Source organism: Podarcis bocagei (assembly GCF_964188305.1).
Source record: "Podarcis bocagei genome assembly, chromosome: 3".
NCBI lineage: Eukaryota > Metazoa > Chordata > Lepidosauria > Squamata > Lacertidae > Podarcis > Podarcis bocagei.
The window spans coordinates 75,987,833-76,003,391 of NC_138127.1; the positions used below are offsets into that span (position 1 = coordinate 75,987,833).

The 15,559-nt window shown below is 44.4% G+C and overlaps 1 protein-coding gene across 3 annotated transcripts in view; it reads right to left on the reverse strand.

Annotated features, from left to right (window-relative positions):
• Positions 1-15,559, reverse strand: part of ALK (ALK receptor tyrosine kinase) — a 600,993-nt gene that overhangs the window by 38,824 nt on the left and 546,610 nt on the right. The window contains exons 14-16 of one of the 3 annotated variants that reach the window (XM_081186349.1): positions 14,241-14,378; positions 12,761-12,905; positions 1,663-1,845 (exon numbers count right to left, since the gene is read on the reverse strand). In XM_081186349.1, coding sequence (XP_081042475.1) covers positions 1,663-1,845; positions 12,761-12,905; positions 14,241-14,378 — 466 coding nt within the window. Of the gene's footprint in view, positions 1-1,662; positions 1,846-12,760; positions 12,906-14,240; positions 14,379-15,559 lie in introns of those variants that run through there. The other 2 variants (XM_081186350.1, XM_081186351.1) reach the window with 2 other exon arrangements.

Here is a 15,559-nt window from a genome sequence, read left to right on the forward strand (position 1 = left end):
GCATGCATAAAACAAAATTACCTCATGGTGATTTCTCCACAGCTGACACCACATCCATCACATGTTGTTCCCAAATAGGAAACTAGGGACCACCACAGATGAGAAGATTCAGGATGGCCCAAAAGATTGGAAGACAGGTAGTGAAAATTATTGTCCACCCGGTGATTTGAATTTTAGGCTCTGACAGCTGTCATAATAGGCCTTCAATACTGCTGTTGCAATTGACTTCTCTGGCAACTGGCAACCATCTGCAATGGAGTCAAGGACTGATTGTGAAGACTGAATTACTTGCCTTGTCTAGAGATCAAAGCCAATGCATATTTGTGGCACAACAGTCTTCAGGCAAAAGTACCTTGATGCCATAAAGCACAGCAAATGCCTCCTGCTACTATTTCATCATTCATAAACACAAAACATCAAGAGGACACCATCATTAGTCAAAATTCACAGCAAGACCTTGAAGGTTGATGGCATGTCCTTTTGAAAGAACTTCCCACCATTCAGGACTGGTGCTTTTGGTTGCTTTTGCCAAGAGTTATTCAACATACACTATGCAACCAGCATTAACTGGTGCATAGGCTAATAAGTACCAGAGCAGTTTGGCACAGCTGCGGTGTAAATTGCAGAGACTTGATGCCAAGTCAATCAATGCCAAGCCAAACACCATACCCCTCCCAAAATGGATAGGGGCGCCCCTGTCATTATGCAACTCCCTTTGGCTCTGCATGTGTCCAGGGCAAATGTATGCAGCTGGAAGTGTGCTGTACTCATGCAAGTTCTCTGTGTGATCTAGAACCCTGTATGATCAGGGTTCTAAATCGTGTTGGGAGCCTGCGCTAGTGCAGCAGGAAGCCCACTTGCCCTGAATAGGTAGGAAGCCAGAAGGATTTGTGCAATAGCAGGGTGGAGCCAAAAGCATGGTCCTACAGCCCCTCGTGTTGACCGTCTAGGCAAGTAACACCTGAATAGAGCTTGCATCATGTTAATGTTCATCTAGCATTAAAAGGCAACATATACACAGGGGGTCAAGAATGCTACACAAGCCTCCCGCCTTATCAGCATCTATAGCTGGAAATACTAAACTTCATATTCTAAATAAACGAGACCAAAATGCATAAGTTGTGCAGTTCAATGCTGCACAACTCGATTCCATGGAATAATTTGCTTTTTCAAAAAAAGTAAAAAAACAACACCCAGACCAAACAACAAGGAGTGAAAAGAACACCAGGGGCATTGTGCAGGGAAATTAAGTGTGCTCATAATGAGGTCTGAAAGCTGCAGAGGCACCTTCCATGTAACCAGCTGAAGCCCTTCAGACTACCTCCTCTCTGCCCTCTGATCCTTTAGCACACCTTTAAACTCTTTTTCTATAGGTATGAGGGTGATAAACTTTGGGGAAGAGGGCACATATGAATCGGGATGCCCAGAATTCCAAAAAGGGACCCCATTATAGCAATGAATAGATTGGTACAACCTTGGCCATGCAGATTCTTAGACCCCCCGTGTGTTAACACTTAGCACTACATGACATTCAAATATACAGATAGCTATCGATGCAAATAGAGATATGCCAGGTATAGGGAAATTTTGTTTCAGCAAAATTTTGCTGAGCATTAGCACTAAGGGAGGGGAAGGGACACCTTGAACACGAAGCCACTTTACCTATATATCCTCCGCCTCCTCCACCTGAGGAGCACCCCCCTCCACCCCCTCCGAAACCCCCTCTTGTCTCCCACCCCCACTTCTTCATGGCCTGGGGGCAGGATTTTCCTCCGGTAGCGCCTTCCAGCAAGGATTTTCCCGACCAGAGGAAGGAAGTGTTATCATTCCAGCCACCTCCACCACCTGCAGTTTAAAAAAGAAGAAGAAGAAGAGTTTGGATTTGATATTTATCACTACCTGAAGGAGTCTCAAAGCAGCTAACATTCTCCTTTCCCTTCCTCCCCCACAACAAGCACTCTGTGAGGTGAGTGGGGCTGAGAGACTTCAGAGAAGTGTGACTGGCCCAAGGTCACCCAGCAGCTGCATGTGGAGGAGTGGAGACGCAAACCCGGTTCACCAGATTACAAGTCCACCGCTCTTAACCACTATACCACACTGGCTCTCCAAAAGGGAAAATGGTTTCAGCAAGTTCCCGTTGCATCCATAAAATGCAGGAGAAACTCAGCTAGGGTATAGGTTCCTTACAGGAAAGTACAGAATTTGTGGAGCACAAGTCTCATCTACACTATGTATATAATTTTTTAAAAAGCGTTTAAGTGCTATAACAATAATTTATTTCTTTTACTCCTCTCCCCCATATGACTGGGTTGGCCCAGCCACTCTGGGTGGCTTCCACAAAAATACAGAGGGAAAGGTGCACGGCAGGGAGGGAAGAACCACATCAAACATTAAAAGCTTCTCAAAACAGGGCTGCTTCAGATGACTACAATTTATTTTATAGTTGTTTAACTCTTTGCCACAGGGTGGGTGTGACTACCAAAAAGACCTTCTGCCTGGTTCCCTGTAATTTCACTTCTTACAGTAAGGGAACCACCAGAAGACCCTCAGAGCTGGACCTCAATGTCTGAGCTGAACGATAGAGGTGGAGATGCTCTTTCAGGTACACAGGGCTGAAGCTACAGCTTCCTCTGAAGTAGTATGTATCAGAATGAACGAGCGGGGGAGTTAGTTGCTGAAAATTCATTGCCTCTCTTTCAATGGAGTCTCAATGGAAACCTGACACACTTAAACCTGTTTTTGTGCAGTATCAGTCAAAGTGTACACATGCCTTTGATGCTGGATTGTGGAAGGTCAACATGACATTATGGTGCCAATAGGGCTGGACCTGCCATGTACCAGGATGACGAGGAAACAGATGAAAGCAGAAATTGTGCCTGAATGCTACACCAAGACTTTTAAAGTGTCAAATCTAGTGTATCTTTTGCTTTAGGTAGCAAAATGTCTTGGTCCAACACTGGCCAACAAAGGCTTTCTTTATATCATAACAGTAATATGGGAACACATATAGTATCCTCTCCGCAAATGACAGGTTAATCCAGAAGTTGGGCTAACAAGGGGAGAAACCAAAGCTTACTTGCAAAGCACATGCTTTTGTGTTTCGAAAGTGCCAGGTTTGAGCCCTGCCACCTACAATGAAAAGGACTGGGATACATCCCTCTGAGACTGGTGAGCTGCTACCAGTCAGAGTAGACAATACTAGGCTAGATAGTATAATAACCTGACCTTCTGTAGGGCAGCTTTCTATATTCCTGATTATTGTTTTTGCACTGGGTCTTTTGGAAAAGCAGCACAGAAATGGATCTATGAAACACAAAATTCACCTAGAAAACAGGATCTCAAAGAAGGCATTTACTTGAAAGTTTCAGACCCTAGGTCAGCAATGAAAGGACAGGGGCTGTTACAATGAACCTTATGTTGGAGTTTGACATTCCTTTGGTTTCTGTGTCACACTCCATTTCCTGCCTGAACTCTTTGAGGCATATTGTCAGGAGCTGGACTGAGGAGGAATGGTGATGACCCCCCCCCCCCGAACCTTCCCAAGAACAGGAGGACAGTATAGATTTATAGCAGTGGTTTGCAGAAGGTCATAGTTCAGAGGCTGCATAGAGAAGAAGCTGGGAAATATTGGGAGAAGAGCAGCAGGAAGAAGAAACACCAGGGGAGAGACAGCTGACAGATTCAGTGTCTTTAGAAAGTATTCCTGATCCTCCCCAGGACCAGGCAGGCATTGAGAGTAGTAGAATAGAAAGCTCAGAGGCAGAAAACTCAGATCAGCTGATGCAGGGATGATGTAGAATAGGCGAGACGGAGGGGGTGGGACTTTACTCGGAGCAACGCCATTATCTAAGAGAGACTGCATTCCTTCCCCTCTCTCTCTCTCTCTCTCTCTCTCTCTCTCTCTCTCTCTCTCTCTGTGTGTGTGTGTGTGAATATTGAATAAAGTACTTGGTAAGAACTCTTCTTGTTCATCTGCTTCTTGGCTGCCACCGTGGGAGGGATCAGATTCCCTGAAGCCTCATATATATTGAGGCAGATGTTCTGATACTAGATATTCTCTTTTCCCTATCCCAGCAACCCCCAGCTGGAATCCACTACAGTGGTACCTCGCGTTAAGAACTTAATTCGTTCTGGAGGTCCGTTCTTAACCTGAAACTGTTCTTAACCTGAGGTACCACTTTAGCTAATGGGGCCTCCTGCTGCCACCGCACCGCCGCCGCGCAATTTCTGTTCTCATCCTGAAGCAAAGTTCTTAACCTGAAGTACTATTTCTGGGTTAGCAGAGTCTGTAACCTGAAGCGTTTGTAACCTGAGGTACCACTGTATACAGTTGAGAGAGACTAGGCCCAGTTCACTCTAGAGAGAGCCTTTGTGTGGTTGGAAGAGGGTGTGGGCACCCTCTGTTTTGGACCACATAGATCATGGATGCAGACACCCTGTGCTACTGCATAATTGGCGCTCTATCTGAGCAATCTCTCTCCCTTTTAAGGATGGAGAATCACATAAATCAGGTGGGGCATCCACATCACATGTGACATTACCTGTGATGTGAGGGGGAGGAGTCTGCTTCTGCTTCTGATCCATTTGGAGACACTGATTGGCTCAGTGTTTGAACTGGGCCAACAGTTATTCTCCTCCACCAGTGTTTTAAAATTTCCAATGGCTAGGCTAAAGAGAGTGCAGGAAGCAGTCTATCATTGTGAAAGGCTGCTTGTTCTACAAAAATGACAGAGATCTTCCGTTTTTGATTCCATCTCATCAAGAGGTCTGTTCCATGTGATGGATGAATCAAGCCTTTGGGAATTCAAAAGCTATTTTGGCTGGATTAATATAATTTAGTCTGGGTTGGTAAATAACTACATAAATATATTGACTTTTTAACATTTTGGGGAAATTTCCAATAAACTTATTAAAAGAAAGAGAAAAGTTGTATTATAATAATTAAAAATAATTGCCAAGTACTTGCAGTAATATAATATAATATAATATAATATAATATAATATAATATAATAATACTGTAACCAGTGGGAATTGACCTACAATGGCTTCTAAAAAGAGAACAAGAGCTGGAGACATTCATGCACATTAGCAAACTAATTGGAACTGGCAGAGAGTTGCTGCCCTTTGAACTCCCAACTCTGTGAGACATTCTTGGGTATGGGCTGCTGCTAAGAGAACAAAGTGATGAGGATGTCAGAAACTACCTAGCAGACAGTCTTGCAAAAGACATTTACTCTAAAGTGCTTGAAAAGTGGGAACGAGCAAACAGTTCTTTTGTTGCCCCCCTTGTAAATTCACAAGCCACAATCTTACAGAAAATCAAAGAGAACCGGGAGAAGGCCAAAAACATATGTCTTGATAGAGGAAAACTAGATATTGAAGAGGTTTCCACTTTAAAACTTGACAAGCTTTGTGACATCCTCAAATGCAAGTGTATCCCCGCTGCTACTGCCCGGAATTTGGCTGCCCTGCAGATGCTAATTGCAAAGAGGAAGCTCACATTAACTGTATATGCCCTAAGGAGATGAAGATCCCTGTGAAGGAACTTGCTTTCAAAGGTCAGAGAGAGAAGACTGGACTACATCTATTGGACTACATCAGACTGGCTTGCCAGATCTGCCTCAGCATAACAGACAAGTTAAATAGCGGAAGCGGCAAGATGAGAGAAGGAGGCTTGCTGAATATAAGCAAAGAAGAAAGCAGAATGCTTCAATACCATCAAATGAAATTATTTTCTCTGCTGATGAAAATGAAGAACAAATAGCTGATGCCCAAGATGGAAATGATGGAAGTTAGGAATTAGGAAAACCAAGCAGGCCTTCCACTTCTAATAAAAAGACAGATTAGAAGTACATAATGTTGCTATGGAGAGCATCAGATATAATGTTGGCCTGTGTGCCGCAGTTGCAATCCCCATTGCTTCCTTTATGGATGGTGTAGTTGATCACAATAAAGTCAAGAAGGGCCAAAGAAAAAGTTATGATAACCCCGTATCAGGAATTTGATTATCTTTGTCCGAAGGGTGAAATTGACTGCATCTTCTTGGACGGCTGTAAAGAGACAACTAAAGGTTGAAAGCATACATTTCAGGTCAGCAGTTCCCCATCAACACCACAGAACAGCATTATTCTGTGTGCAGTGAACCGGATGAAAGATCTCTACTGCTTCACTCAAAGAGAGAAAAACCAGCAGAAGCTACTGCTCATAATCTTGTAGATTTCACGAAGAAGTGCATAGATAAGAGCCCGCAGGCCATTGGAGGTGATTCTACAAAAGTTAACACTGGCTGGGAGGGTGGTGACATGCATTGGGTAGAGGTCAAGCTTGGTTGTAAGCTGATCTGGTTGGTTTGTGCCCTCCACACCAATGAGTTACCCTGCAACACTTGATCACAGCACTTGATGCGAAGACCTTGTCTGACAGCAAGTGGACAGGTAACACTGGCAAGATGCTAGACACAGTGACAGAACTCGAAGCTGATCTTTCATTCACCAAACTCTCCATTGAGGAGCCTCTTACTTCATGGAGTGACAATGTCATAAAGGATACGTCTACTGATCAAGTGTACAGGTATCAGATCACACACGCCATAAGGTCAGGTAAACTTCCCACCAATCTGGCCCAGTGAGCCTTTCAAGGTGGTTAACAACAGCAAACAGGCTATGTCGCATATGAATGTAGACACATGAGAGATGTGAGAGCTGCATCAGTGGCCAAGGAGAAAACTGGAAGCTGATGTCCACGAGCCATTCAGAGCAAGACTTAATGAAACTTCTTGTTTAAATTTCTTATTAACTGATGTCATTACTTTCTAATGTTGTTTTATGATTACAAGGTAATGTTGTATGCTTAGTAGGACATGTTTTATGCAGAGAAACTAAATTATTAATAGGCATTACCTGACCTTTTCAGAAGGTAAAATTAAAATTCTGTGGTTTTTCCTAGAGCAGCGTATGTGCTTTTTAAACAAACATAGATTTACCAAGCCAAATGTTGTCCAGTCACAAATAATAATAGCAGATTTGAATTCATCACACTGAAAAACATATTTTTAAGACCCCTCACTGAATAAATGTTTAAAAATTAAATGCCCTGCCCTAAAATGACATGTCCTAGTGTGGTGGTATCTACTCTTCAGAACCACTATCTTTTTGATGCTTATTGAAGACCTTCTTTTTTTCCAACTAACATTTTAGGTGGAGATTTTTATACCAGTCTGTATCTCTATTGGAGCTAAATGGCTTTTAAATAGGTTCTTATTGTTGATGTTTTTATTGTTAAGTAGCCTCGGGACGTTTTATGGGAAGTGATTCATAAATGAATCAATCAAACAAACAAATAAACAAACTATGGTTTATTAAGCTGGGAGAACCGTGTCTGAAAAGGATATAGAAGGATAAAAACATCAGAATTTTTTAAAAAGGAAACAGAACTGAAAAGAGGCCTCTGTGGTAAATATCGGTGCATATGGATATATGCAAAATAAGACTGCAGAAAAAGTTAATGATCTGTGTGGAGGAAGAAAAAGTGCCTCAGCAATGGCCAGAATGGGAAGCATCCATAAAATGTTGTGTTTTTTTTTCAAAGGAGCCCTGCTGGTGCTAACGGGTATTTTACTAAGTAAGGTGGGCGTCTACTTTTTGAGGTAGTACTTTTAGCAATTAAGAGAGACTGAGAAAGAGGGAACACTGGCCAGAATAGGGCAAGCATTGGGTATACCCTGTGTTAATAAAAAGCAGCAGATACTAGAAAATTGAACTATGCATAAATGGCATCTCAAAACTCTCCATCATATTTTCAGGTAGAGAAATAAGAGATACTACTTCCATGAATTATCTGACAGTTTCTGGAGTGGGGAGGCTGTGCTCACCATTAGCAAATGGCAGCAACCAAATTTCTCTCCCTCTCTCTCTCTCGGGGTGAGGGGGATGTTTGCATTGTCCACAACAGCCAGACTTTGTCATGTACTGGGTCTTTGGTAGGAATAAATGGTGGCTGCTGCAATGAATGAATAAATACTAGAGAATATTATGGGAAAATAAAGCAGCCTTCTTTTTCTAGCAGGCTGAGAAAGAAAAATATCTGATGTTTTCCTCAGAAAAATGTATTCTCTTCAGCTCTACTCAAAATAAACCACATAAAAATTGGATGAACATTTGGAAGTGTTCATAAATCCATTCTCCTTCAGTCTAGAATGATGTAGAACAAATACTGCATCTTGGTTCTACTCTCACAATCAGTACTGGACAGCATAATAATGGATCTTAAAACCACACAGATAAACGCACCAGCAACGTGTTATAACTAACCTTTGTAATTTATAATAACACTTGTTAAAATAATAAAAGGGATAGATTTCCCAACGTATGTAATGAATGTTTACAGAAATATTCTGTATGAAATCTCCAGGGGCAAATAAAAAACCATTTTATTTTATTTTGGATTGGCATCAGTCTGCAATAGCTACCATTTTCTGATTCCATAGAAAATATGGCATTAAAATAATTTCCCCAAACTACTAATTGCAAGTGCAAAAGATGGTTATATGTTATATAAGAGGTCGCTAATCTGGGTTAAGTGATCTCAACTTTATGTCTTGTTTGAGATTAATTTATATTCAAGAGTTCTGAGAAGCAGCAGATTATGCAGCAGAATTCCCAGTCCACTCGTTAAAAAATAATTATTTGGTGCGGGGGGTGGGGAGAATAGATGATGGGTGAACTGGTCAAACAGTTGTACCTTTTCTACTTCTTAACCACCATTTCAACATAAATGTTTTAAGGGGTAAATAGCTCACTTTTAATAAATGTCATGAACATTTGTGATCTGGTCAAGGTAATACAGGCCCTCTGGTTCAGCAGGGAAATAAAGTGACAGCTGTGGGCTCTAAGCTAACGCCCATAACTCCTGAGCTATTCTTCTTTGCTAATGATAATGGCTGTGATCCAAAGAAGTTATATGAATGTACAGGGGAGAACCATATGGGCAGCCGGAGCTTTGTGTGATAAATTGTCACTGCAGCAGTTCCCAGGCTGAAGAGACAAGCTGCTGCTTTTTAAACTATACAACTGCTTGTTTCTCTGGCGGGAGATGCTGATGCGGCAAATGCGGCAAACAATGCTCTAGCCCATTGGGTGCTGCTTCTTTGGCTCAGAACCAAATGGCTTTTGCCAACCATCTTTGTTATAATAATAATAATAATAATAAATTTTATTTATATCCCGCCCTCCCCAGCCACAGCCGGGCTCAGGGCGGCTAACAACAATCAAATAATCAGTCAAATAATCACACAATCTAAAAATATTTCATTATAAAAATTAATTAAATCAAATTGATGGCAACCAATTAAGCAGAATTATGTGCAGGTTGCCAGAGGAGGGAGTCAGGCTGCGCCCTGACCAAAGGCCTGGCGGAACAACTCTGTCTTGCAGGCCCTGCGGAAAGATGTCAGGTCCCGCAGGGCCCTAGTCTCTTTTGACAGAGCATTCCACCAGTTTGGAGCTGCAGCCGAGAAGGCCCTGGCTCTAGTTGAGGCCAGCCTAACCTCTCTGAGGCCTGGGACCTTGAGGATGTTATTATTTGCAGACCATAGGTTTCTCTGTGGGGCATACCAGGAGAGGCGGTCCCGTAGGTACGAGGGTCCTAGGCCGTATAGGGCTTTAAAGGTTAAAACCAGCACCTTAAACCTGATCCTGTACTCCACCGGGAGCCAGTGCAGCTGGTATAATACCGGATGAATGTGGTCTCGCAGCGAAGACCCCATAAGGAGTCTCGCCGCGGCATTCTGCACCCGCTGGAGTTTCTGGGTCAGTCTCAAGGGCAGCCCCACGTAGAGCGAGTTACAATAATCCAGTCTGGAGGTGACCGTCGCATGGATCACAGTGGCTAGGTCAGGACGAGAGAGATAAGGGGCCAACTGCTTAGCTTGGCGGAGATGAAAAAATGCCGCCTTTGTTATAGCTGTAATCTGCGACTCCATAGAAAGGGAGGTATCGAAGATTACACCCAAACTCTTAACGGCTGGTGCTGGCACTAATTGCACCCCCGCAAGAGATGGGAGTTGCCCCCTCGATCCCATATCGTCCCGCCCCAGCCAGAGGACCTCTGTCTTCGAAGGATTTAACTTCAACCGGCTCCCACGTAACCATCCAGCCACAGCTTCCAGACATCTGGTCAGTGTGTCTGGGGCCGAGTCAGGATGGCCATCCATCAACAGATAGAGTTGGGTGTCATCAGCATACTGATGGCAACCTAGCCCAAAACTCCGGACAAGCTGGGCGAGGGGGCGCATAAAGATGTTAAAAAGCATCGGGGAGAGAATTGCACCCTGAGGCACTCCACACACCAAGGAGTGGCGTGATGACAATTCCCCCCCAAGCGCCACCCTCTGTCCCCGACCAGAGAGAAACGAGCGCAGCCATTGAAGGACTGTGCCCTGGATCCCCACGTCGGCAAGGCGGTGGTCCAGGAGTTCGTGATCGACCATGTCAAAGGCTGCTGACAGATCTAGAAGAATCAGCAGCCCTGACCCGCCTCGATCCAGCTGCCTGCGGAGATCATCTGTTAGGGCGACCAGAGCCGTCTCGGTCCCATGACCAGCGCGGAAGCCGGACTGGAATGGGTCCAGAGCAGATGTTTCATCCAGAAACCTACCAAGCTGTTCAGCAACCGCTCTCTCAATCACCTTACCCAGGAATGGAAGATTCGAGACCGGGCGGTAATTGGATAGATCTGAGGGATCTAATGATGTTTTCTTTAAGAGCGGACGCACCACCGCCTCCTTCAGTTCCCCTGGGAATATCCCGGTGCCAAGGGACAAATTGATGATATCCCCCAGGGGGCCCCGCACCTCGTCTGGACACGCTCTAATCAGCCATGACGGGCACGGGTCAAGAGGACAGGTGGTGGGCTTTCCAGCTTGGAGGAATCTGTCCACATCGGCTGGAGATATCCGGTCAAAGTGGTCCAATACTGGACCCGAGGACAGTCGAGGGGCCTCCAGTTCCTTTATTGTATCCAAATTGGCAGGGAGGTCATGGCGGAGCAACAGGACCTTCTCCGCAAAAAAGCTCGCAAATGCCTCACAGCTGTGTGTCAGATTGTTATTTAAATTTGGCTGTCCTTCAAGGGACGTTAAAGACCGAATTATACTAAATAATTGCGCCGGGCGAGAGCTAGCGGATGCAATGGAGGCCGAGAAGTAAGACTTCTTAGCAGCCTTCACTGCCATCTCATAGGTTTTCATAAAAACCCTATAAGATGTTCTTGAGGCTCCGTCACGGGCACCCCGCCATACTCGCTCTAGCCGTCTGAGGTCCCGCTTCATTTTCCGAAGCTCCTCGGTAAACCAGGGAGCCCGGTTTCTGCGAGGTCGCAGAGGGCGCTTAGGTGCGATCTCATCGATGGCTGCCAGGAGCTGGGTATTCCAGCCCTCAACAAGCTCAGTCAATGAGTCGCCAGGGGGAGCAAGGTCCCGCAAGGCTTGACGGAATCTATCCGGGTCCATCAGCCTCCGCGGGCGAGCCCAAATCGGCTCGCCACCTAAGCAGGGTGGGGGTGGAAAGTCAATCCTGGCTTTCAGAGCGTAGTGATCAGACCATGGCACCTTCGTCGAAGGAGACATGATCACATCTATACCGGCGCCAAAGATCAAATCCAGCGTGTGGCCTGCTTGATGTGTGGGGCCCGAAACAAACTGGGAGAGCCCTAGTGTCGCCATGGAAGACACCAGGTTCAGAGCCTGTGAGGAGGGAGTGGCATCAGCGTGGAAGTTGAAGTCTCCCAATACCAATAGGTTAGGGAACTCCAAGGCCCAGCTGGCCACCGCCTCCAATAGGCCTGACAGGGTGGCTGCTAGTGCGCTAGGTGGCCGGTACACCAACCAGACAGCCAAGCTCTCCTCGGAGCCCCACAGTAGGCCAACACATTCAATGCCGGGGATCGATGGCGATGGTAGAGCCCTGAAAGAACAATTTTCCCGGATTAATACTGCCACCCCTCCCCCCCGGCCCACAGTCCGTGACTGGTGGAGGACGGAGAAACCCGGGGGCGCCATCTCTCGTAAGGTAACAGTTACCCCTTCGCGCACCCAGGTCTCCGTCACACAAGCCAGGTCAACTCCCTGCGAGATAAAGAAATCTCGCAGGGTAGCGGTTTTGTTGCCTATAGACCTGGCATTGCACAACACCAGTGAAGGAGGTGAGTAATCCTTGCTCACCCTACCCTCGTCTCTCGGGATGGGGCGCAGATTGGAAGGGGTACGAGCGTATCCATATCTCGATCCCCTTCGCCTATAACAACTGCCCCCACCGCCATACCTCCCTCGCCCCTCCACGGTCGCAATCCCAAGCCTCATACTAACCTCCATTTACAAATAGAAAACAAAACAACCAAAACAATTATGCCCAAACAAAACCAATCCCCGCCCCACTCAGTGTCCAACCCCAAAAACAAAGCAAAATGGAACAAACAAAAATACATAAATAAAAACCACCATTCACGGTGGTACAACAAGTAAACAATAAAAGCACCTTTAAAACACCTTAAAATATATAAAAACATATTTAACATTTGCAGCAGATAATGAAATAATATAATATTATAAAAAACAACAACCCCCATTTAAGGTGCTGCAAATTAAAAGCAATTAAAACATTTAAAACTATTTTGTCCATTGCTGCCGGTAGCTGCTCTGTCCTCTAAACTGTGATGGTAGTTGCCTGGCAAGGCGCTTGGAGTGAGTTAGTGGACGTTCCTTACCTGCGGCTCCTGGTTTCCCACTGAGCCCTGGAACAGATGTGTCATTCTCCAGTTTTTCTTGGTGAAATGTATATGCCTTGTCCCTGTAGGCCTTGCCACCACCTCCTGCTGCAACAATCAAGGGGACTGGCTTTCCATTTTCCATCTTGACAGGTGGAATCGAGAAACAAAGCTGGATTTTAGATGTGTCAGACATGTAAATAACAAGTTCGTTGCACTAAGCCAGCAACCCCCAGGCTTGTGGAGTAGCCCAGATTACTGCTGCATTATTTATCTGCCTGCATCCCAAAGATTAATTGTGACCATTAGGTTTCTCATGCACTGTAGGAGTAAAGAGCATTTGGCAATGGCATGCACACAGGGATGCCAACAGCACTGGGAATATACCACATTTTTTGTAGTAGAACACAGCAGACCTTCTATGAAGGGTTCTGTCACAATACGCTGCTATCACTTGTTAAACTGTGTGATCTGGCATGTACAGCATGGAGTTTTAAAAATAAATAAATCTCTTTTTAATTCCAATAAAAGTCCCTAGACATCTTTCAAATGGACATAGCCTTCAGAAGGACAAGCAGACATTAATAGGGGCGTCACTCCATCCCCTTGTTCATGTCTGCTGCCCTCTTCTGAACCTTTTCCAACTCTACAATATCCCTTTTTGAGGTGTCATGACCAGAACTATACAGAGTTTTCCAAATGCGGTCACAGCAGAAATTTCCATTCTTGATTAACCACAGCTTGTTGTTTCAGTTGACCTTGAGAAACTTTTTAATAATCTTAGCTGTGGTTTGTTTGAAACAGGGCAACTTAAAATACTGGTTTATGAAAACTCTGGGCTTTTTCAACCAATCACAGCTAGGATTAACTAAAGTTTGTATTTTGGAAGTCACACTAAACGGGGGTTAATAGAGAATGAAAATGAAAGCTTCCAATCTTATTGCAGCCACATTGGAAGGCAAGGGGAGAAGGAGATGATACATGAACTCAAAGGTCACTGGTTTAGCACAATATTTAATCTGCCCCACAAACGTAAGCATATGTGTTATTTTCACACTAGCCAGCTCCTTTACCCAACTGTGAATTCCCGAAGCTTAGGAAAAGGTTGTAATAGTGGCAGAGAACACACTCTGCAGGTAGGGCTAGAAAAAGACTCTGCTTGGGACCCTGGGGAGCCACCACCAGTTAGGATGGTGAAGCAATGAGCTAGACAGACCATTCGTATTTTCGATGTTTCTGTGGTCTGACTGTCACAAAAAGTGAGTTGGTGTGATGTCATCAAACAGATATGAGATAATTAAACAGCAACCTATATAAGCGCATGTGTTGCAATTACCAGGCTCATTTGAGGACAGGGGAGATCATACTTCCCCTAGTTCAGGCTGAAAAGGACCAAAAGGAAGGAAGCATAAGTAAACAGAGTGCCTCAAGCTGAAAGGACAAAGCTAAATATTTGTATGGATGGTGGATATTTGCGTACCTTAAATATATAAGTTGCTCCTCCACCTCCACCACCACCTCCAGCCCATTCATAGACACTCTTATTTACTCTAATTTCATCTTCAACGACATTATTCTCTCCAATGCAGACCTTCTGTATAACTTGGTTGGTCAGAGTCTGTAAATAAAAAGGTCCAGAATTATACTCTTCCCTTGGCCTTGACATAAGACTTCACCTATCAAAAGCACCTAATCAAAAGCACCAATAATCAATGCCTCTACTGACTCTTACCCTTATTTAATATTCACAAAGCGATGGGCATCAGAGCAGATGTAAGTGTGGCCATGTCAATATAAGGGTTAGCCTACGCATGGCAGCAGAATGAGGGGGTAATGCAGAGGAAGAGCCCTGTGGTGGTAAAGTGGGCTGTATCATTCCAGACTGTACATGGGGAAGATCCCATTACTGAATGCTCTCCTACACAGAAAACACACAGAGAATGTGATGGGAAGAGAACCTTTCTCCTGATGTGCTAGATAATGCTGCTGTTTTACTTGTAGGATGTTGGTTACATGAGAGAGGAGTGAAAAGTGACAACTCCACTTGCTGATTAAAGTGGAACAGTCCACTCTAGCTCATTGGGACTCTGTCACTTCATTCTGCTCCATGTGTAGATCAGGTCCTGGTCAATTGGCAAGGAACTGATAATGAGGCTAAAGATTCTGTGAAGAAGAACCTATTCTCTTGCCTATCTTAATTTGCTGCTTAATGTAATCATAAAAAAGTGTTAGGCAGCCCCATAAAGTGATAGCATTTTTTTTTTATCTGCAAAGAGATTATCGGAAAAGAACCCTTTCTTCCTGCCAATAATTAGGACATTTGGCCTTCATGTATATTTCAAAGGATTCTTCAATGAAGATTAATGATTGGAACCACCTGACAAGCAGGAAGAAACAAAGGCACTCAATTTGGAGAAAAGGTCAGTGGTAGAATGAAGAATACAGAGTCTGCTCCCAGCCCACCTAGAAGATCTTCCTACAGTGTGTTTCAGCTCAGCTTCAGAAGTATGTAACTGGGGATGGACAGACCCACTAAAGTGTCGTCCATCCCAGTTCTGCAAAGGAATGAAACTATGCCCCCCCTCCTTTTGTTTAAAATCTGAACAAAAACACAAAAGCAAAAAACCAACCAACATTAGAATAAAATAAAAGCGCTTAAGATGCGCATAAGGGCTGCCTTAATTTGGTAAGTTGGTAACATTTTTTTCCTTCCTTCAAAGAAGCTCAGTTATCTAGGTGTCCACAGCCTGGAAAGGCTAGTGTGTGAGAGGCTTTGAATAGAGAAGATCAAAGGGAGTG